At 41.4% G+C, this 21,821-nt stretch overlaps 1 protein-coding gene across 3 annotated transcripts in view; it reads left to right on the top strand.

Annotated features, from left to right (window-relative positions):
• The window catches only part of Chd1l (chromodomain helicase DNA binding protein 1 like), a 51,009-nt gene extending 44,262 nt beyond the window's left edge, over positions 1–6,747 (top strand). Inside the window, exons 20-23 of one of the 3 annotated variants that reach the window (XM_034499466.2) lie at positions 1,657–1,727; positions 3,901–4,015; positions 4,818–4,926; positions 6,397–6,747. In XM_034499466.2, the coding sequence (XP_034355357.1) occupies positions 1,657–1,727; positions 3,901–4,015; positions 4,818–4,926; positions 6,397–6,475 (374 nt within the window). In that variant the 3' untranslated portion in view covers positions 6,476–6,747. Of the gene's footprint in view, positions 1–1,656; positions 1,728–3,900; positions 4,016–4,817; positions 4,927–6,396 lie in introns of those variants that run through there. The other 2 variants (XM_076932993.1, XR_013109977.1) reach the window with 2 other exon arrangements.
• Positions 6,748–21,821: the final 15,074 nt, after the last annotated feature.

Raw genomic sequence — 21,821 nt, 5'->3', positions numbered from 1 at the left:
AATATTGGCTCTAGTGACGGATTGTTGAGAGAATTCATTCCAGGACTGGATCCTGACCTGACAGTTGGGAAAGCAGAGAACCAGAGAGAGGGGAGTTTGAGATGTGGATGGAGGAGGCCCTGTGTAAAAGTCCTGGATTGTAGTCGTGAGGGAGAAACGAGATCACAGAAATGTAGCCTGGGAAATGTAGCCACTTAGTCACTGAGGCAGGAAGAGGAAGGGATTGTTAGAGAAAAGAGGGAACTTGAGAATGTAGTTTTGAGCTAAGGTTGAGTAGACCTCATCCAAAATGCTTGGGACCACAAATGTTTCAAATTGTGGATTTAAAAAATAATTTGGAATATGTGTGTGTACATTATGAGTCTGTGGTGTTGGGATCCAAGTCTAAGTAAAAAGTTCATATGTTTCACATACATTTAATAAGCAACATGAAGGTAATTTCACACAACAGTGTTTTAAATGTACCCACCACAGGAAGTCAAGTGGGCTACTTCCTATTCTGGTGTCATATGAGAATCTGAATTCAAAACTGTCACATAGAATTTGGATTTCTAGATTAGAGATACCCACTTTGCACAATTAAAGAGATGGTGATGGAGTCAAAGAGACCCACAGTATCAATGGAGTAGAATCAGAATGGCTAGTGGCTTTCACCCCTATCAGTGGCCATATTACCTTGGAACACTGGGAGGAGTTTGAAGTCTAAATTGTGGCGACACAGACTTAAAGAATAATGTTCAGTGTAACTCGAGGGGAGGGGAACGGTGCCATCACCTCTAAGAGGGGTTAAAGCAGGGCAGCAGAGCCGATGAGCATGGCTAGAGCCACCAGGGAAGGCTGAGAGCATTGCCTTGGGTCTGAGAAGATGAGTAGAGTTCACATGGCTGGAGAGAGGTGACCATAGAGTTTCCAGTGCTGTCTCAGTTTCTTGTATCTTCCCCAGACTTAGCATTCCCAGTGCCCAATGACTGCAGGATCTAGGCAGTGATAGCCCCAGGCAGCCCAGGGTAGAGTCACTATACAAGGGGGAAGGGAAGCTTAGCCACGCGATAGAGACTGTTCACAGGTAGCCTGCTTATTTGGGAAGTCTGATCCAGAGAATGACTTAAAAGATTAGGGTTATTTATCATTTTTGTTTGAACAGAAAATTCACACTGAGTCTCTAAAGCCCAGAACTAAATTGGCCCATTTGTCTAGAGTATAGGCTTGATTTGATTCGGAGAGAGGGAAATATACAGGTGAAATGGTAGAGTGCAGTGTGTGGGTGATTTAAGACAAACAGGGACTCCCCCAACCTCATGCCTCTCCGAATTTCTCTGATGACCACAGAGGCACCGGGTTAGTAACGTGTGAGGACCAGAGTTTGGAGGGAAGCAGCTGGGTACCTGCCGCAGATGATGACAAGTCAGGGGAAAGGCTGAAAAAATTTCAGACAGAGCTGCAGTGCCAAACCTAATGGAGCAAGCCATGGTGGCCCATGCCTATAGCCTGGAACCGGGGAGGGCAAGGCAGGAGGATTGCTGCAAGTTCAAGGAAAGCCTTAGCTACAGTGAGATCATGTTTCAGAAAGCAAGATAATAACAAAACTGTGGTTGGAGTTAGAAAATGAACCCCTCAAGAGCTTAATGTTCTCTTTACTCTCTCTAAAAACCTCAGACCTGAGTTTGGGCGATGTCCTTTTATTTCCTATCGATGATAAAGAGTCACGAGACAAAGGACAAGATCTGGTAAGTAAAAATCTGTCACACGCCAGGACTGAAGCTGCTCTTGACACCTCTGCTGTCCAGCCTTGCCTGCCCACTGTCCAGCCTGTGCAGTAGCACAGTAGCTCGTTAGGACTGCCACATCTATGCCACCTACTAGGTGGCTTCAGCCTTAGAAATGTATTGCGAGTGTTGCTGGGGACAACGTGATTACATGGGGTAGCAATCCATTTTGTTTTGGATTTTATTCACCTAACATCCGGATCATAACCCTCCCTTTCCACTCTCACCCTTACAAGTCCCTTCCCCCATTACCCCCGAGAAGGGGAACCCCACTTGGTACCTCCTCACCCTGGGACAAATAGTCCCAGCAGGACTGGGCACATCCTCTTCCACTGAGGCCCAACCATGCAGTCCAGGTAAGGGAAGGGCATCCAGTGACAGGGAACAGAGACTGAGACAGCCTTGGTTCCACTTGTTTGGGGTCCCACATGAAGACCAAGCTGCACTTTTGCTACAGATGTGTAGGGGTCTGGGTCTAGCCTCTGCTTATTCCCTAGTTGGTGGCCCAGGCTCTGAACTCCCATGGGTCCATAGTTGACTCTGTAGGTCTTCTTGTGTCCTTGACCCCTCTGGCTTGCTCAATTCTATCTCTACTCTTCCTCAAATTCCACCTAAGATTTGGCTGTGGGTCTCTGCATCTGCCTCCATCTGCTTCTAGATGAAGCCTCTGAGGAGACAATTATGTGAGGTTCCTGTCTTCAGGCATACAAGATGTGCAAGGATAAAGATGGAGCAGAAACTTTGGGAACAGCCAACCAATGACTGACCCAACTCGAGACACATTCCACGCGAGAGACACTATTAATGATACTCTGCCATGCTTGCAGACAGGAGCCTAGGGGCCTTTCTAATAGCATTGCATGACCAGCCACCTTCTCACTGTGCCCTCAGAGTCCATCCTCTATGTGTGCACATATTTGATGCCTTTCTACAAGTTCTAATTTCCTCGTGTGTGTGTGTGTGTGTGTGTGTGTGTGTGCTCGCGCGTGCATGCACACAAGCTCGCACATGTGTACTTGCCTGTGCACATGCCTGTTGGTTTAGAGGACAACATGCAGATGTCCATTCTCTTTCCACCATGTGGATGTTTGGGAATCAAGCTCGGGTCATAGGCTTTGCAGCCTCTTTCTGTTCTTTTTATTGTTAGTACTCCATGCAGTGCTGGCTCATAGAATATGCCCCAAAGCATTTCCTGAGTAGAATACGAAAGTATGATGTAAAATTCTCAGGGTTTATCATTTTTGTTTATACAGAAATTTGTGTGAAGGATTATGCTTTCTAGCCAGCAGAAGATAGGAAGCAGCCCACACCTCCTCTGCTTTGCATCTTAAGTGTCTCCTCCTTGCTTGTCAGTTGGAGTATCTGTAGTGAGTTTTATTTTTAACCACATCCACCTGACTCTGTCTGAGAGCCAAATCCATGAAGTTTGAACCAGATCATTGCTGACTTAGAAAAAGAGTTAGAAAGTGAGGCCAAGAGATGCTCACACTCAAAGGCCTGTGTGACTAACCTCAGTAATTTCTACAATGCTACTTGAAGTGGGCAGAAAGGGGACAAAGGTATCTGTGCATAAGAAACAGAGTCCAGTGGCTCAGGCTGGTGGCTGTGAATGTGGCGGTGGCCGCATGCTTACCCAGCCTGGGCTTAGTCTCACTCAGGACTGCATAAGGATGCTGCAGTGTACAGCCGCATGTCCGGGTGGATTGTGTTGGCCTCAGCAGTTCCCTGGAGGATCTCGGAGGGCAGGAGGGTTTGTCACTGTCTTCACAGGGGTTGTTAGGATGGAGATAGGATGACTCTTGTCCTGGGGCTGTGGAACTGATGGGCACCCAGTTAGAGGGCTGAAATACAGAACTCTGACAAATATCAGCCAAGATTCCACAGTTTCTCTTTCCTGGAAAACAGTTAGGGAAGTCTGTGTTTTGGACTCTGGCTTGACCCTATCTTGAAATAAGAAAGAAAAGCCTACATAAGTTACCATGGCATAATACAGGTGCCATATGTTGTAGGACACTGCTGCCCAGGCAGCATCCAGGAGGGCTGGGCTGAGCGCTGGTCCTCTGTGACAGTCTGCTCCTCAGTGGCTGCTGGCACACTTGCTGGCGGTGTGACTGCCTTGTGCTTCCTCTTGCAGTTGGCCCTGGCTGTGGCTCAGCACCGTGATCGCACCAATGTCCTGTCTGGCATTAAGATGGCAGCCCTAGAAGAGGGCCTAAAGAAGATATTTTTAGCAGCAAAGAAAAAGAAAGGTAGGCCTTCCCACTGTGCTCAGGATGAGGATTTCTGTCCAGACATGTGCTGTGACTTTTGAAGGGAGGCAAGAAATGTCAAGACTTCCCTTGATCTGCCTGGTAAAATCAAACCAAAGGTCTCACCTACTTCATTTTGTATTTACATAGCCCTTTCCTTTGTGGGCTGTGTCCATCCAATGGGCAATGTTGTCATGGTTACAAAGCAGTCCTTAGCTTCCTCCTCTGTCTGCTCAAGCCTAGTGTATGTCGGTGTTTGTGGAATTCCTTGGCTTTTGGGAGAATTTATGCTAATTAATTTATGACTTACCCATCAGTCAGAATCTGTGCCCAACCCACCCACTTACTTCTAGAACCTGTGGGTTCTTGTGTTCAACAGAAAAACCTGCTTTTCCCCTCTTTCATGTAGATGTTAGGTCTGATTCTTCTTCCCAGACTCTTGTTCCGAGAAGACTCTGCCACGTGGCTGGTTACCTGTGCTCAGGTACCATGTGTCCGTCTCCTCACATCTTCCCAGCAAATCTTTCCACCTGGCTCTGTCTCAGAATTCTCTCTCCTCTCGGATGTCCCACCTCCTATTTCCTGCCTAAGCCATTGGCCATCAGTTGTATTATTGACAGGCACCACATCCATACAGACATCAGATATTCTCTCTACATTTCATTTCCTACATAGAATACTTTTGGTATTGTAATTGTATACTTTGTATGAAACCATCAATATTTTCTCCTGCATATATTTTTATTTTATCATGTTTTTACATAATTATCATATGATTATCATAATCTATTTTTTTCAATAGCAAGTGTTCATCTTCCACGAATTGGACATGCTACAAAGGGTTTTAACTGGTATGGTACCGAAAGACTTATTCGGAAACATTTGGCTACACGAGGCATCCCGACTTACATGTATCCTTTTGTGGTCTGATTATACATATTTCAAACAATGAGGAAAATCATGCTGCATTTCCTGGTATTGCTATTTAATCCAAGGCTGTCTCTGTCTTGTCCTTCACCCGGTCCCTCTTCAGTGAGACATAACTAGGAGACACTTTTTTTTTAAATATATATTTTATTTACATTTAAGATGCCATCCCCTTTCCACATTTCCCCTCCCTAGAACACCTCGTCCCATGCCCCCCCCCCCCCTTTAGGAGACACTTTCTAACTTGTATGATCCAGAGTATATACCCAAGAAAATAAATATACCCAAGCATTTCTGTATTTGCTGAAATAGATTAAGACAAGGCTCAGCAGATAAAGATGCTTGCTCCAAAGCTTGATGGCCTAAGCTCCGTCCCCAGATGCACAGTAGACGGAAGGAGACAACTGACTCCTGAAAGTAGCCATCTGACTGCCACACGTGCACCACACATATTATACACAAATAAATATATTTAATAAGTGGGGTTTTTTCTCAGTAAAATAGGATATATGGAAGCTGGGTATGATGGCATTTGTCTTTAATTTCAGCACTCAGGAGGCAGAGGTAGACGACTCTGAATTTGGGGACAGTCTGATGATCTACAGAGCTAGTTCCAGGACAGCCAGTGGTATACAGAGAAAGCCTGTCTTGATAGATAGATAGATAGATAGATAGATAGATAGATAGATAGATAGATAGATAGATAGGGTAGTAAATATTAGGGGAAAGTTAATAGTACATTTGATAACATCTTGTCACATCTCTTGAGGCCCTTCAGGTCTTAGTAGAGGCCTAATTCTAAGCACCTAACTCTATTCACTAAAGTTAACTTAAACAAGTGAGCACTTGTTTTAGAGCCTTTTTGATGTATTCTTCTTTGTGTTTTTGTTTTTATTACAGTGCTAGAAATCCAACCCGGGGTCTTACACATGCTAGGGCGGCACACATCCACTGAGCTACACCACCCACTGAGCTACACCACCACCCCTTTCTGATTTACTCTTAAGAGGCAGCGCGAAATCCATGTGAGCATTAAGTCTCCATCTGCGTTTGCTACAATCATATTTCTTCTCAACACCTGGCTCCATAGGCCAGCAATTTTAAACTAAGCTGTGTCCAAAGTGGCTAGAAACAACAGAATTACCCTCTAGGTTTGGTATACAGAAAGTCTATCTTTCTACCTAGATCCTTACTGAAATATGTGCACTCCATGTGGCCCCTAAAGGATTTATGTCCCTATAAAACCTTAATAAAGAAGTCAGGTTTTATGTGCTTGTTCAATGTCAGGAACTTACACCACATATCCATGACAGTCACGAGCTCTAACAATAGTAGAAGAGTTTCTGATCTGAAGAAAAGGCATGAAGTGTTTTGCAGTGATTACTCGAGCACTAATAGTTAGGGCAAGGTTGAGTTATCATGGTGAGATATGCCTTCCTTAACCATCTCTGCAGATACTACTTTCCCAGAAGTAAGGCTGCTGCCTGCCATCCACAGCCTGCATCCCCCACCTCAGCACCACTGGTTCCTTAGCAACCAGTCCAGCATTAGGTCCAGTTTTTAGCAACCAGTTGGTTTGATTCATGCCCCCAGAGTGACTGTTAGCTTTCAGGAAACAAGGCTGTCTTTGGCCATATTCTCCACTCTGGAGTTTCTGGGCTAGTCTTTTCTGAATTCTAATTTTGTTCCCCTGGAAGTGTTCCTGTGATCCAGTACCTGTAATACAGGAGTGCACAGCTTATATGAGAAAGCCCTTTGGCTTTAAATTGCCTAAGTTTGTAAAATAATAAAGTGCCTATTGTTAATAGTTGTGTTGCTTTTTTTCTTACTGAGTCTAGTTTTCTTACCCTTCACCAGACTGATGTACCGAAGGAAGGACTAGCTGTGTGATTAGGGAGAGTTGAGTAAAGACAGAGCGGGGAGGCCTTGGGTGAAAGAAGCCACTTCAGCCAACTCCTGCCTTCAAAGAGAACACCAGGGCAGAGGGCGGAGACAGGCTCTCCATCCATCCGCACCAGCAGGACCCTGCCCTTCTTTCCACTGCTCGTGGGATCCTGAAGAAAGCTGATTGGCCTGAAGTGTAACTTTAGAAAACCCTGAGAATGTCCTTTCCTCCACCTGCAAATCCAGTTTTGTTTCAGTATGAAGCTCCTGGCTGGCACAGTGTGGCCTGTGAGTGGTACTGGAGAAGGCCTAGGACAGAGAACCGCTGGAAAAGGAATCTTGGGAGGGAAGGCCATGTAAGCTGGGGTTCATCACACCTTGTATGTGAAGCTTTGGCTTTCGACAGCTATCTTCAAGCTAAGAGCGGACTCACACTAGGTGACCAGAAGTGAGTGGGTGAAGAAAATGCAGTGTATTACAGGAATACAATTTTATTCACCATAAGGAAGAATGAAATTTTATCATTTTCTAGCAAAGTGGAAGGGACTGGAGGTTACTGTATTAAGTAAACAATACACAAGAAGGTAAGTACATTATTCTCTGTCAGGGACAGAAGCTACAGAATATCCACCCTATAAAAAGTGGAATAATAATTATAGACAAGAGGGTATATGCAGCTGAGTTTGATCAATGCACCCTATCTACATGTATGTAAAAGCATACCAGCCCCAGTTAACATGTCAGCTAATATGTGCTGCAGTAAAAATAAATACCTCTGTTAATCCCACAGATGTGAGGAGAAAACCACCAACTCAAATTATGTCCAAATCAAATCAAGTTTTATTTGTACACATGGGAGGCGACCGGCAGCTTTCTCTCCCTAGAGTGGGGCTCAAGAGATCAGCCCTGGGCTAGTTTCCCAAGCCTTCTTTGTAGGGCAAAACTGCAGGGTCAGGGATTTTGCACACAAGCACCTTTTGGGAACTCCCCAGGGAGTGGGTTTATAGATAAACTGCCAGGGCTGTTGTCACTGTGGGGCTGGTGTCAAAGTGGTCAGATTCCAGGAATCAGAAACATAAGTGTTATAGTAAAGAGAAACCTAGCTGAGCTAGAGTATCAAAATGTCTCCTGATTACAAAATGGAGACAGGCTGGTTCCTCAGACGCCTCATAGGCATCTAATGAGCATACTGGTGTATCAATTAGCTCCTTACTTATACACCAAGGGCTTTGAGAAAGATCTTTCCTTACTCCTTTTCCACATCATATGAAACAGTTTGAGGCACACAAGTGCTGGTTGAAATGGTATGGAAATGACTAGCCCCCAGTATGAGAAATGCATTAGGCCTCTGTCATCACTGATAAACTGGAAACAGATTACATACTTAAGTATAAAACCTGAAAATAGAGAAACTTGTCACTTTTTGTGATCCCTTGACTAGCAATAGCCAGTTAAAACTTCTCCCTGTGCTTCATTAACATATCAATGGCATTAAAGTACAGATTCATAATCATGCTAAAAATAGATGGCCAGCCAACCCAATAGAAGTCACAACAGGAAACAGTTCTAGTTACAAGGTACAGTTTAACTGAAATCTCGTTTCAGGAAGAAATGGTGGTTAAAGCTAAGGACATTCACCAGCCAGAAAGTAAATCTCCAAAGGTCTATACACAGAAGTTGTCTTTCCCATTAAAACTTTTTAATTACAAAATGAAAGAAAAATGATTTCTCATTTTCTTTCCAGTAATACCTCAATATAAATGTTCCTATATTAAATTTTCATTTCATATACACAAACACACACAAAGACATACATACATACATACATACATACATACATACATACATACATACTCATAGACATACTCCCACATGCACGCACTCACACACTCCTCATGCATGCAGGTTTTCCTTTTACTCCCCCAACAGAGAATCAGTAGAAAGGATACCAGTGACTTCTGAGTCACAAAATCCTTTATTATTTGAGTGTCACCATGGCCTCCCAGTAGAGTTCATTACTGCAACTATTTCTTAACCTGTTGAACCACTCTTGCCTTAGCTTCTGTGATAAGATACTTTTCCGTGACAAAATAATCTGTTTATCTTTTACCATATTTACTTTTTTTTTTTTAATGTCACACTGTTTTGTTTTGCTTTGTTTTTTTTTTTTTCCCCAATGTGTTAGCTTCTGGGAGATTCTATGATCAAATGTCACAGGCTCGATGGTTTAAATAGCCAGTCACAAGTCCAAGATCAAGGTATTGGCAGATTTGGCTTCTATGTTTTGGCAGGTTTGGCTACTGTGTGTCATTTGTCACACTGTATGTGCTGCTGGTGTCCCTATTCAATGAAATTATATCTGAGGATTTCTCAAACCTATAGACATCCAAACATAGGATGAATCCAAACGCACAAATAGACATAACCAGATAAGAACCTCTGCATGATGTGTTTTAGTCAGTATGTAAAAAATAAGCAAATAAACACTACAGGAGCTATCAGAGGACAATATCAACTCACATGTAAGGAAATATCAGAATAACTTCAGATGTTTATCAACCCTAAAACCAGGAAAGCATGAATATTACATACACTAAAAGTAAATAACCAACTCAGTGAAGCTATCTTTTTAGATTGGTGGAGAAATAAAAATTAAAATATTTTAAAATAATCATAAGGGGGCTTGAGTGATGGTTTGGAAGTTAAGAACACTGTTCTTCAGAAGATTAGAATTTAATTCCCAGAACTTACATGATGGCTTACATTTGTCTGTAGCTTCAGTTCCAGGGGATCCAATGTCCTTTCCTGGCCTAAGGCACCAGGCAAATTGTGAGGTGCATACAGACATATATTCAGGCAAAATACCATACACATACAATAATAATTGTGTAACTTGTGTAAGTTATGGCAATTACTAAAGGGGTACTATACACAGAAGAAAAAGACAGGTTCACCCAATGGAACAAAAAAAGGGTAATATGTCACACGAGAAGAATGAACAGAGGCTAGATGGGAAAGAAGCACATTCAACACAGCAAATGAGAAACCACCAATTCTGGAAGAAGAATCACCAATAAACCAGCCAGCTAGAACAAGCAGCACGATCACCAGTAATGCAAACCTCTTTCAATAGTAACCTTGAATGCAAAGACCCTTTACTCACAAAAGACATGACTCAAAAAACTAAGTCCGACAATGTCATCAATGCTAAACTTGGGAAGTGCACAAATACTTGGAGACAGAACAATACACTTTTGAATGAACAGTAGTTCCTTGAGGAAATCAGGAGAGTGTTTTTAAAAATCCTAAAATCTAATGAATCACAGTCTACCAGATGCAACCAAGTCAGTCCCAAGAGAGAAGTCTATAGCTGTAAGATGATCAGAAAGATGTTAAATAACCTAGTGACATGCCTCAGGCCGTAGTAAAGATTACAGCAAAATGAATGAAACAGGAAATAAGTGCATAGAATTGATCAAGGAACTGTTTGAAAAGATAAATGAGTGACAACCAGAGCTAAACTAACCAAAAGAAAGAGAAGACTCAAATGATTACATTTAGAGGTGAAAGGGCACACATGGTCTGGCTCTGGCTCAGTGGGTGCTTGTTCTGCAAGTGTGATAACTTGCTCAGAGCCTCAGCACCCATGTAGGATGGCATCCACAGCTGTGCATGCAGGCAGCACCATTGGGCTATGGAGACAAGCAGGGTCAGAGAGCTCACTGGTCAGCCAGTCTAGCTCAAAATGTTGAGAATGAAGGTTAGTGAGAAACCCTGTCTCAAGCCAGTAAGGTAGAGAGCAATAGAGGAAGCTACCCAGTGTCTGCTCTGACCTTCATGCGTGTGCATGGTCATCCATCCCTTCAGACTCCTCACACAGTTTACTAAAATGTCTTCCCAGGGAGATGTAAACAATGTCTAACCTTCCTCCTAAGGTTCTAATGACAAACAGGTACAACGACACTAAGAAACCAGTGAGTTTATTTGCCTTACAGAGCACAGTGAGAGGTTACTGCTGGTGCCCTTCTGCCACACCAGACAATATTAATCTAGGAGGAGTAATGGCTTTTCCATAGCTACATAGATGGAGCCCTTCTCTCCTAGTCTAGCCACATGTAGTTAGAGCAGAGTTGCATACAAAAGATAGAAGGAGGCAGCTGGACACTTATTTGAGGGTCTAGTGACCTCCCCTGCCCTTCTATGAGGGGTTAATCTTTTTGCAAGTTAACACAGCTGAAGTCCACATGCTGGTAGTTGTTTGTCTTGAAGAACAACTTTGTATAACATACACCATATATGAGAGAAAGGGTTGGGAGAGAAAGAAAGGAAGGAGAAAGAAAAGGGAACATTGTAACAAACTAATGAAATCTAGATCATTATGGAATGTGCTGAAAACTTAGATTCCAAAGAGCTAGAAAAACCTAGAAACATCTAAAGACATATGACCAACTGTTTTCTATTGCTGTAACAAAGGTCATGACCAAAAAACAACTTACAGAAGAAAGAAGTTCCAGGCCAACCAGGGCTGCACAGTAAGACCATGTCTCCAAAACCAAACAAAACTCTATTACAGAGTTCTAGTGACAGAGATAATATATTAATGGAATAAAATGAACACCTTGGTAAATGGAACATAATAGAGAAAATAAATACCCAGAAATAAACCCACATAGCTATGACCACCTAGTTTTTGACAAAGTTCCCAAAATGCGCTTGAAATAGCCTATTAAATAAATGGTGCTTACAAGCCTGAATTTCCACATGTAGAAAAATCAGTTTAGATTTATATCTCTCAACTTTAGCAAAGTCAGTTCAATGTGAACCAAAGAACATGATTTAAATCTGTAAATGCATGAATACCTAAAGGAAAACATGAGAAACACTTCAAGATATAGATACGGGCAAGAGTGTTGAGAACTCCGGGAGCACAAGATTAGGATCGCGTGGTGTTAAAATGTTTGTGCATAGCAAAAGCAAAAGGAACTATCAACAGCAAACAGCCTGCAGGACGGGAAAGACCCCTTTCCCCACTATACTTAATATGGGTTTAGTATCTAGAACAACTAAAGAACAGCAAAAACTAAGCACCAAAAAACCCCAAAACTGCCTTTTAGGAAATGGGTCAATGGACTGAAAAGATAGTTCCCAAGGACTACAAGCAGCCAATATTACTTTTAAAGTATTCAGCATCCTTAGCCATCAGGAAATTGCAACCTAAAACTTGCCATGAAAGCATAAGAACCTAAATTCAAGTAGTAAACACACACACACACACACACACACACACACACACACACACACACACACACACACGGCCAGATGTGTCAAACACTTATAACCTAAGCACTGGGGATGTAGAGAAGAGCTCCCTGGGGTTTATTGGCCATCCAGCCTAACATCACTGGTTAGGTTCAGTCCCATGAGAGGCCCTTGCAAAAAACAAACAAACAAACCAAAAACCAAAACAAAACAAGGTAGACTGTATCTCCTGAGGTATGACACCTCAGGTTGTTCCCTGACTTCCATGTGCTTATGTGTGCACACACAACAAAATTGATTTGAGATTCCATATTCTGCCAGTCAGGATGGCTATCATAAGGAAACCAATTGACAACACCCCTGATGAGGATGCAGAGGAAAGGAACACACTCATTCACTGTTGATGGGAGCATAAACATATGCAGCAACTAGGGAGTCAGTGTGAAGAATTATCGAAAGGGAAAATGGAATACAATGTGACTCAGTTACATCCTCCCAGGCATATACTGAAAAGACTCTGTGTCCTACCCCAGAGACATTCTCCATGTTTGTTGCTATTCTTACCGTAATAGCTAGGACATGGAATCAGCCCAGATGTCCATTAACTGATGACTAGATGGTGAAGATGTACATATACACAATAGCATTTGATTCACGTATAAAAAAAAATGAACTTTTGAGTGAGGTAACCCAGACCCAAAAGGACATGCGTGGTTTGCACTCACTGATAAGTGGATATTAACCAAAAAGTACAGAATGCCCAGGATACAACCCACAGATCATCCAAATTTTAACAAGCAGGAAAGCCCAAGCGGGGAGGCTTCAATCCCACTTAGAAGGGGAAACAAAATAATCACAGGAGGCAGAGGGAGGGAGGGACTTAGGTGGAAGGAGAGAGGTGGGGACGGGAAAGGGGTAACAGGATCAGGTATGGGGGAGGGAACAGGAGAGAAATCCAGAGGACCAGGATGGAAATAAGCAGCGTGGGAATCTATTAAAGCTAAGTACACATGAAAATGTCATAGGGAGGTCTGTTGCTGTGTATGCCAATTACCAAATAAATTTAAAAAGAAAATTGATCTTCATACTTTACCAGTCATCAGAGCATCAAGTTTATCTACCAAGTGCATTTTCTAGGTTTTTTGAAAAACTATTATTTATTCCTTGAAATGTTCATGTATGTTTACAGTGAATGTTGATTATGTGTACCTACTATTTTCCCTTCCATTTACCCCCAGGCCCCTTCAACACATCTCCCTCTCAACTTCACGATCTTTTCTTCTTAATGTCCCTTGAAGTCCACTTAGCCTGTCCATATGTGCATGACAAACGGACATGGGGCTGTTCACTGCAGCTCGGGCAAATTACTACTGGCTACACCTGATGGGCAAGTCTGGCTCCATCTTAAGATTAGAAGTCATCTTATTACAAGGTCAAAATAGGTTCATTCCTGTGTTCTATAAAATTTGGATTTGACTGGCTTTTGACCCATTTTCTGGAACTTGACATGTTCTGTACCCTATACCTTAACACCCACCCTGACAAGATGTTCTGCCAAATACTTTTGAAATGTCCAGCCAAGTTTCTTTGTTACAAAAAATTCCTCTAGAAATCTCCCAAGCCTTTAAAAATCCCTAGTCTTACAGTAGTTGGGGCTATAGAAACCCACTGTCTCCTGCACTGGATGCCTCTTGTTTGGTGGGATTAACATACCCTCAAGGGAAAAAGACTCTTGTTCCCTAGCAGCCGCTAACTGCCAATAGCCTCTTAGCTATGGGTGAGTTCTCACTATCCCTCTTAGTGCTGAACACACAACAGTCATTTGTTCTCAGCACTCTAACCAGTTACATGTCTTTGCATTAACCACTGCTCACTGCAAAACAAAGCTTCTCTAACTAAGGCTGAGAGTAGCACAGATATGTGGATAGCAACATAAATACTTAGAAGACATTTTGACAACATGACCATCTGGGGCCTAGAACCTGCAAACCATGGGCTTTTGACCAGGTTTACAATATCATATGTGTTTCCCCTCCTATGGACTCAAATCCAATCAGAAAGTAGGTTGGTTACCTCTATAACCTTTGATGCCACTGCTGCACCAGTGGGACATTCTTGCTAGCAAGCTGGTATTGTTGAATATCAGGTCTAGCACTGAGTAAGACCATTGATGTCTTTTCTCCTCCGTAGCCTGAATAACACCTTTTAGCAGTATGAAAGCTACTCAGCTGGTAGGAAATTTCCTGGTCAGTTCAAGATTTATTTCTTTATGTCCTGTAACCAAAGCTTGTGGTGTCTTCAGCAATAAGATATAAACATCTAGTTACATGGGCTGCTAAGACCAATGCAATAATTAGCTGTTTTAGAGACCTCTGATGCTTCCCTGGCTATTAACTCAGAGGAATATATTCCATGCTTAGCACTGAGATATTCACTTAAAAACTGATGTCTCTGGGAGCAGCACTGTCCATGTATGCAGGGTACATCTGTTTAAAATCCATATATACATATATATGTGTATATATATGAATATATATCCAGATATATGGATTATGGTATATATGTATACATACATTATATGTAATATATGTGATATATTACATATAATATATAATTTGTATATATCAGTATATATATATTTATACTGGGTATTAAACCTAAGGTAATATATACATATTTTAGTTAACCTACTCCCTACCCCATCCTCTCTCTCATCTACTCACCCCATCCCTAACTAAGCTCCCAGTATTCTGAGCCCTCTTCTTTCATATTACATATATTCTATCCCCTTCTATTTTTAAGAGAATAATTCCCCCAATCATTTTACAATTATCTTTTTTTTCTATTTACCATTACGGAAACTTTTTCTTACTCATCTTTAGTGAATCCTTCATAAGATACCAACCTTTTCTCATTTTCACATCTTCATCAGTTGGATATTTCGTGCATGTAATTCTGGGAGCAGAGGGGCTGATTCTCAGCTGGTACTTTGTACAGCCATATTATTTGTTCATATTAAAAACTTCTTCACCAGCTCATAAAGGCTGAAGCACAGCCTCCTGGGAGTCCTCGTAGACCAACTCATTAGTGAAATAAATCTGGACTGCTCTGTGCCTCTGAATCTTACTGCTGTTTGCTACGAAGGAAGAGATGACTAACATGGACAGTGAGAAAACAGCCATTTCGGTGCAGTCGTTATAGATGCTAGGTACAGTAAAAATAGAATGTCTAGGTGGGCATGGTGGTATCATACCTGTAGTCTCAGCAATCAGGAGATAGCATCATGAACTCAAACTCAGCTACTTAGTGAAACACACCACACACCAGAGAGAGAGAGAGAGAGAGAGAGAGAGAGAGAGAGAGAGAGAGAGAGAGAGAGAGAGAGAGAGGAGGGAGAGAGAGATAAAGGGAAGGAGAGGGAGAGAGAGATGGAGGGAGGGAAAGGAAGGGAGAGAGGGAAAGAGGAAGAGAGAGAGAACTAATGAGCGTGAGCAGAAGGAGGAATATCCAGTTCTTACATACATCTATCTTTATCCCAACCCAGAATCACAATGTGGTTTAGACATACCTTGTGATTTTGATTACTACCACTGAAAGCTTGCACATGTGTTGAGCAATCCTGCACTAGCCGGGAAGAGCTGCTGTCTTATACAATACTAATTACTGCTCTTGTTGTATAATACTCCTGCTCACAGCAGGAGCCAAGAACTGGGAAGGGTAACCAGACAGGGTGGAATACATAGCAAAGCATCAAGGAATGCCACCTCACATTTACAAATGTATACGACAAATTTAATTGTTGTTAACTCATTTGTTCACATAGCTGCAGATTTAGGTGAGTTTGTTATCATATGATACGACATTAACTCTTTTACTAACATACCTGAGAGAGAAATTGTTTTATCACTGTAGATTTTGAGAAGGATTTCGACAAACTATGAATCATTCCTTATTTCCAAAAAAAAAAAAGAAAGAAAGAAAGAAAGAAAGAAAGAAAGAAAGAAAGAAAGAAAGAAAGAAAATATACACTGATGGCTGCAGCCTAAACAATGAAATAAATACACATCACTGCTATTAATATTTTGACAAGGAGCCGGGCGGTGGTGGCCCACGCCTTTAATCCCAGTACTTGGGAGGCAGAGGCAGGTGGATTTCTGAGTTCAAGGCCAGCCTGGTCTACAAAGTGAGTTACAGGACAGCCAGGGCTACACAGAGAAACCCTGTCTCAAAAACCCAAATATATATATATAAATATTTGGCAAGGAAGCTTTAATGTCACTTTCAGTATGTCAGGAACAAAACAAAGATACGTATGAATACTACCTCCTTGGTGAGTTCACACTGTCCTGGGGGTTTTAGCAAATGTAAAAGGAAAGACAAAAATTAGAGACACAAGAATCACAAAGACAACAAAATGATCTCTGTGTAAAAGGAGAATCATTTTTGTGTCTATTATGAGATTCAGCAAAGGACAGACATTGATATTGTTTGGGAGGTTTCAAAAGCCCACACCAATCTTAGTTAGCTCTTCTTGCTTTCTACTTACAGATGCTTTGTGAGCTCTCAGCTGCTGCTTCAGTGCCCTGCCTTCCTGCTGCCATGTTCCCCAACATGCTGGTCATAGACTCATGCTATGCCCTCAATCATCTCTGTCTTCTATAAGTTGCCTTGATTATGGTGTCTTCACAGCAAAAAAAGTAACTAGACAGCCCCTTCTTTTTCCTCATTGTGTGTACTTTAGACTGTATTCCACATCTGTAAGGGCTCTACTTCCTGTTTCCTGATCTCCTTTGTAGTCTCATGACCCATAAACATAAAATATAATTAATTTCACATGCATAAAATTTAAAAAATATCAATTCTACATAAACGAGAAAACTTGCAATACAGTATTTGCAGTATTTGCATCTGGCTTATTCAGTGATTTCTCGAGGCATCCATTTTTAGGTAAATGTTATGTTTTCATTTTTCATTATGTGAAAATAAAGTCCCATTAGGTATGTGAACCCTTTCTTTATTCATTCATCTCTTGATGGACACCCAGGCTTATTCCATGTCCTGGCTATTGTGAATGGTGTAGCTGGAAACATGAATGTGCAAGCATGTCTGAAGACTGCTGACTTGGCAATCTTTGGACGCATGCCTGACTGATACTCCTGCACCACATAGTAGTTCTAGTTTGTGGTGCTTCGAAGAAACCCTTTGCTGATTTCCACAGTGGCTGCACCAGTTCACACTCATAGCAACAGGAGCAGAGGTTGTTCCTTTCCGGCATCCTCACCAGCATCTGCTGTCATTTGTTTTCTTGGTGATACCCACTCTGACTAGAGGGAGATGAAATCCACAAACAGTTGTAACCTTACTCTCTCTGGTGGATAAGGATGTTAGCCATGTTTTCAAATGGTTACTAAGCATTTGCATTTATTTGCAAAATTGCCATTTAATTCATATGACCACTTACTGATTGATCATGGAGGGTGTTTATTTTTTGTACACTTTATATATCTTGGATATTAGTTTTCTATCTAATGTCAGTTGGCAGAGATCTCTTCCCATTCTGCAGACTGTCTTCACTAAGGTGACTGCTTCCTTTGCTGTTAGGAGCATCTTCATTTTACACAATCCCATCTGTCAATGAGCAGATATGTGTGTATATGGGGGAAGCTGTTTCCTGTAGTATTGGAGCCCTGTTCAGAAAATCCTAGCCTGTGCCTATATCTTGACATGCTCTCACATACAGTTTCACATCTTACAAATACGGCTTTGACCCATTTCTAATTGGTTTTTCTGCACGGTAAGAGATATGGGTCCGTTCCACTCATCTATGTTTGGAAATCCAGCTTTCCCGGCTCCATTTACTATGGAAGCTGAATCCTCCACTTACATATTTTGACAGTTTTATAAAGAGACAACATTAGGTTGTTGTAGCTGTGCAGGTTTGTTTCTGGATCTTCTCCTCAGTTGGTGGCCTGTGTGTCCATTTTGTGCCAGTACCGTATGATGGCTCTATAATGTAATTTGGACTTGGAAATCAGTCCTTCTTTCTACTAATGATTGTTTTCACTATTTGGGGCCTTTTAAATTAACAGTTTGAAAATATAGAATACTTATATATTTGATTTTGAATTATATACATGAAATATATGTAGAATTTCAACATTGTCTCAACTTTTCACTTTGTGTGGCCAATAGATGATGACACTGAGAACGGTGAATAAGCCTAAAGGTCAAATCTTGGTTTCTAAATATTTCCCACAAAAAGGTTCCAGAAGACAATTTGAAATGGCCCCCAATAGCCACGTTCTGAATTTGAACATCAAAATAAATAATGATAGTAATGGATTATGACCCACTTTTAAAATGCCCTTTTCTTCATGCCACCAATAATAGATGGACTATAGAAAGATTCCTTCAGAATCTTGTGGAAGGAATAAAAGAACAATTGTCACAAAATTCTCATTTTGTGAAAATTACAGAAATAAGCAAATTAAGCAAAATTTATCCATGCTATATAGCAAATTCCAGGTCAACTAGAGCTACATAGTGAAGTCTTATCTCAGAAAAAAAAATCATCAGTCATTAAAATTAATTTCAAGTTTTAAAAAGAATAGCAAATAAAATTATCTACCAACAATGTTGCTACTAATTACTTATTAGTTATGAGTCAGGACATGGGAATTGTGTCGTTTAATAACCTAGCAGGCATGATGACTGTCATACAGGATGATGGTTGTCATACAGGACGATAGTTGTCAAACAGGATGACGGTTGTCATACAGGATGATGGTTGTCATACAGCATGATGGTTGTCAAACAGGATCAACAGGAGATTGCTGAGCATCCCAGATGAATGCTCTCCAATCTGGGGCTGGAAAATTCTCAGAGCAGGAAGAGAGTCATAAGGTGCTTTGATGAGAGCTGCCATACAAACGACTCCACCAACCCAAAGTGTCAGCAACCTTCCTGTCTCCTGCTGATCTCAAATTTTCCACCCATAATGCCTGTTCTAGTTAGCTTTACTACAGCCTTGGCACATTGTAGAACCACCTGAGAAGGAAGTCTCAATTGAGGGGTTGGTCATATCACACTTGGCCTTGAGAACATCTCCAGGGAAATGTCTTCGTTGTTAATTGACACAGGAGGACCTAGGTCACTGTGGACAGCACCGTTCCGTGGGCTGAGATGATAGAATAGCTAGCTAAGTTTGAGCCTGTGTAAAAGCCATCCAAAATGAATTCCTGAGCAAGTTCCCACCCTGCCCTCCCGCAATGATGGACTGCAGCCTATAGCATGAAAAGGCCCTTCCCTCCCCTCATGGCATTTTATCACGACCACAGAATGAAACTAGAACAATGGCAGATATAAAAGTGAGAATAAGCCAGCTTCAGGAGAGCAGCAGAAATGAACAACGCTCTAATGAGGAACTAGAAACCAGAGGTAGGGAAGAATTTATAAACATTCAGAAAGAGCCATTTGTTACCACAACTTGCAAAAAAAAAAAAAAAGAAAGAAAGAGAAAGAAAGGAAAGAAGAAAGAAAGAAAGAAAGAAAGAAAGAAATGGTAAAGAAAAGAGAAAGAACAACTTGAATACAAAAAACTATACCTCCAAATGTTTTTTTCCATTTTTTATTGGATATTTTATTTACACTTCAGATGCCGTCCTCTTTCCCCATCCCCCCCCCCCAGAAAACCCCTATCCCATGCCCACTTTTCCTTTTTGCATTTATACACTTTTTACAAAATGTTAATCAAAGGCTTTATAAGTTTGGTAATGCTTAATCAGAGGTGTAACCCACTACCCAACCTAGATATAAAAACTATCTTTGACTGGTGGAGACACATGAACATTTGCCTCCCTGTCTCCCCCCTCTTTCTTTCTCTCATCACCCAGCTTCTCCTCTCCTTCTTCTCCTTCTTCTCCTCCTCTCCTCACTCCTTCTCTTCCTCTCAGTACTCCTCCCACCTTAGCTCCTCCAACATAGCACCCTTCCTGTTAAAATAAAACTTTTCTCTCAAAAATACACCTAGAGCATAATTATGCCTATTTGTACCAGTGAGGTACAAGATAGTCCTAATACCCAGTCCATCATCCTGTTGACTAACCAGAGCCTCTGTCATCTATCCTAACTAAAACACTTATTTCTGAACCTGGCTTTTTCCTTGGCTTTAGAATGAATGTCAGCTGAAAACCATCCACTCAAATCTTTTCTCTCAAGGTAAATAGCCAGGATTGGCTATGAGACTATAAGTTTTCAACCCCGTCAGAAATCCAGAATGACTGTGTTAATTATGATTGTGGGAAGCACTAAGCATAGCTTCTAAACCTTAGCCAATTTATAGAGACCGCTGAACACCTGGACACTTCCTCTACTACAAGAAGTTGGAGCATCTGTTCTTCCGCCTTCTGGCCCAGGGTCATCTGACAGACCTTAGTGCTGCAGAATTATTAAGGGCCAATTACTCTGCCTAGGCAGATATAATCAGTCGACTATTCTGCAAGTGTGTCCTTTTCTGGACAGTAATTTGTCTGTAGAAGGAAAGAGGCAATTCTTGTCTAGTGGCTGTTTCACCACAACTGAGGTAATTCCAAAGATGCTCAATTTCTTCTTAGAATTCAATACAGGAAGCTGTCAGGAGCAGATAGGTCTCTAATCAAAATGAACATTAATACAGAAATGTTTGTCATGTCAATTCTGCGGACTTCTGACGTTTTGAAAACCAACTATCCATGCGAGGTAATCTGGACTGTTGTCCATCAACTCCACTCAGCTATTTCTAAATAAAACACAGAAAACACCCTAACAATAAACTCCAAGCCATGAATTTGCTATAGTCCCTTAACTAACAGGCTAACCATCTCAAATCTGTTAAAAAAGTTAAAGAAGGACTGGGTCTAAGCCTTGTATTCCTAAGTGTGTTATACTGGTACAATGCCTATGAGAGTAATAATATTCATCTCACTTTTATATCAATAAGAAGTTTGTACCAAATAAAACTTTAAAATTTTTAATCAAAGTAAATTGGTGCCATTTAAGAAATTATATCCTCATCTTGATAATAATTGTACATATTTCTACCATTAGGTTATGGCTATGCAATAAACCCTAGCTAATCCTCTCTATTCCCACAAAACCACTACTTTTCCCTAGAAAGACAGCCCAACATTTACCACCTTAGTCCCCAAACCCAGGGAATAGGGGCGCTGACTCTTCATTAGCTTCTTCAAGCTGATTACGGGCGTTAAGATATTAGAAGAGGAGTGGGGGGAATTGTTCAGGGTGAGCCCACCAAAGACCACCACATGACCACTCACTCTTAAAGCCAACAGTGAATCCTTTATCGCCGGTCAGCAGACGCACAGGGAACTTGCCCAAACCCTACAGCTCTTTGTCTTTTATGCACGAAAACTCTATCATGGTTGTCACATTTCAGTTAGCAAGAAGCAGAACTACAGAAGTCAAAAAGCAAGATTTGTACATGTAGGGACCTTTTTACTTGGGGACTTTCCTGGAACTATGGACTAGGTCTCTGTTCCCATTCCAGCAAGTGTTGAGGCCTAAATGCTGGGTTTTACGGTCAGAATGGTGCCTCTAACACGGTATCAGTCATGAGAAGGTCCTGTCACAAAACTAAAAAATGTTTAAGCTAAAATTTTATGATAAATTAACTTTGGATAAGATGGGGATAGATACTAGAAGGCCAAGTGGGAGAAACTCAGAGGAGACTTAGACACTG

This window comes from Arvicanthis niloticus, chromosome 4 (genome assembly GCF_011762505.2).
Source record: "Arvicanthis niloticus isolate mArvNil1 chromosome 4, mArvNil1.pat.X, whole genome shotgun sequence".
NCBI classification, from domain to species: domain Eukaryota; kingdom Metazoa; phylum Chordata; class Mammalia; order Rodentia; family Muridae; genus Arvicanthis; species Arvicanthis niloticus.
The sequence above is the reverse complement of the archived record's forward strand: the minus strand, read 5'-3'. Positions and strand labels throughout refer to the sequence as shown.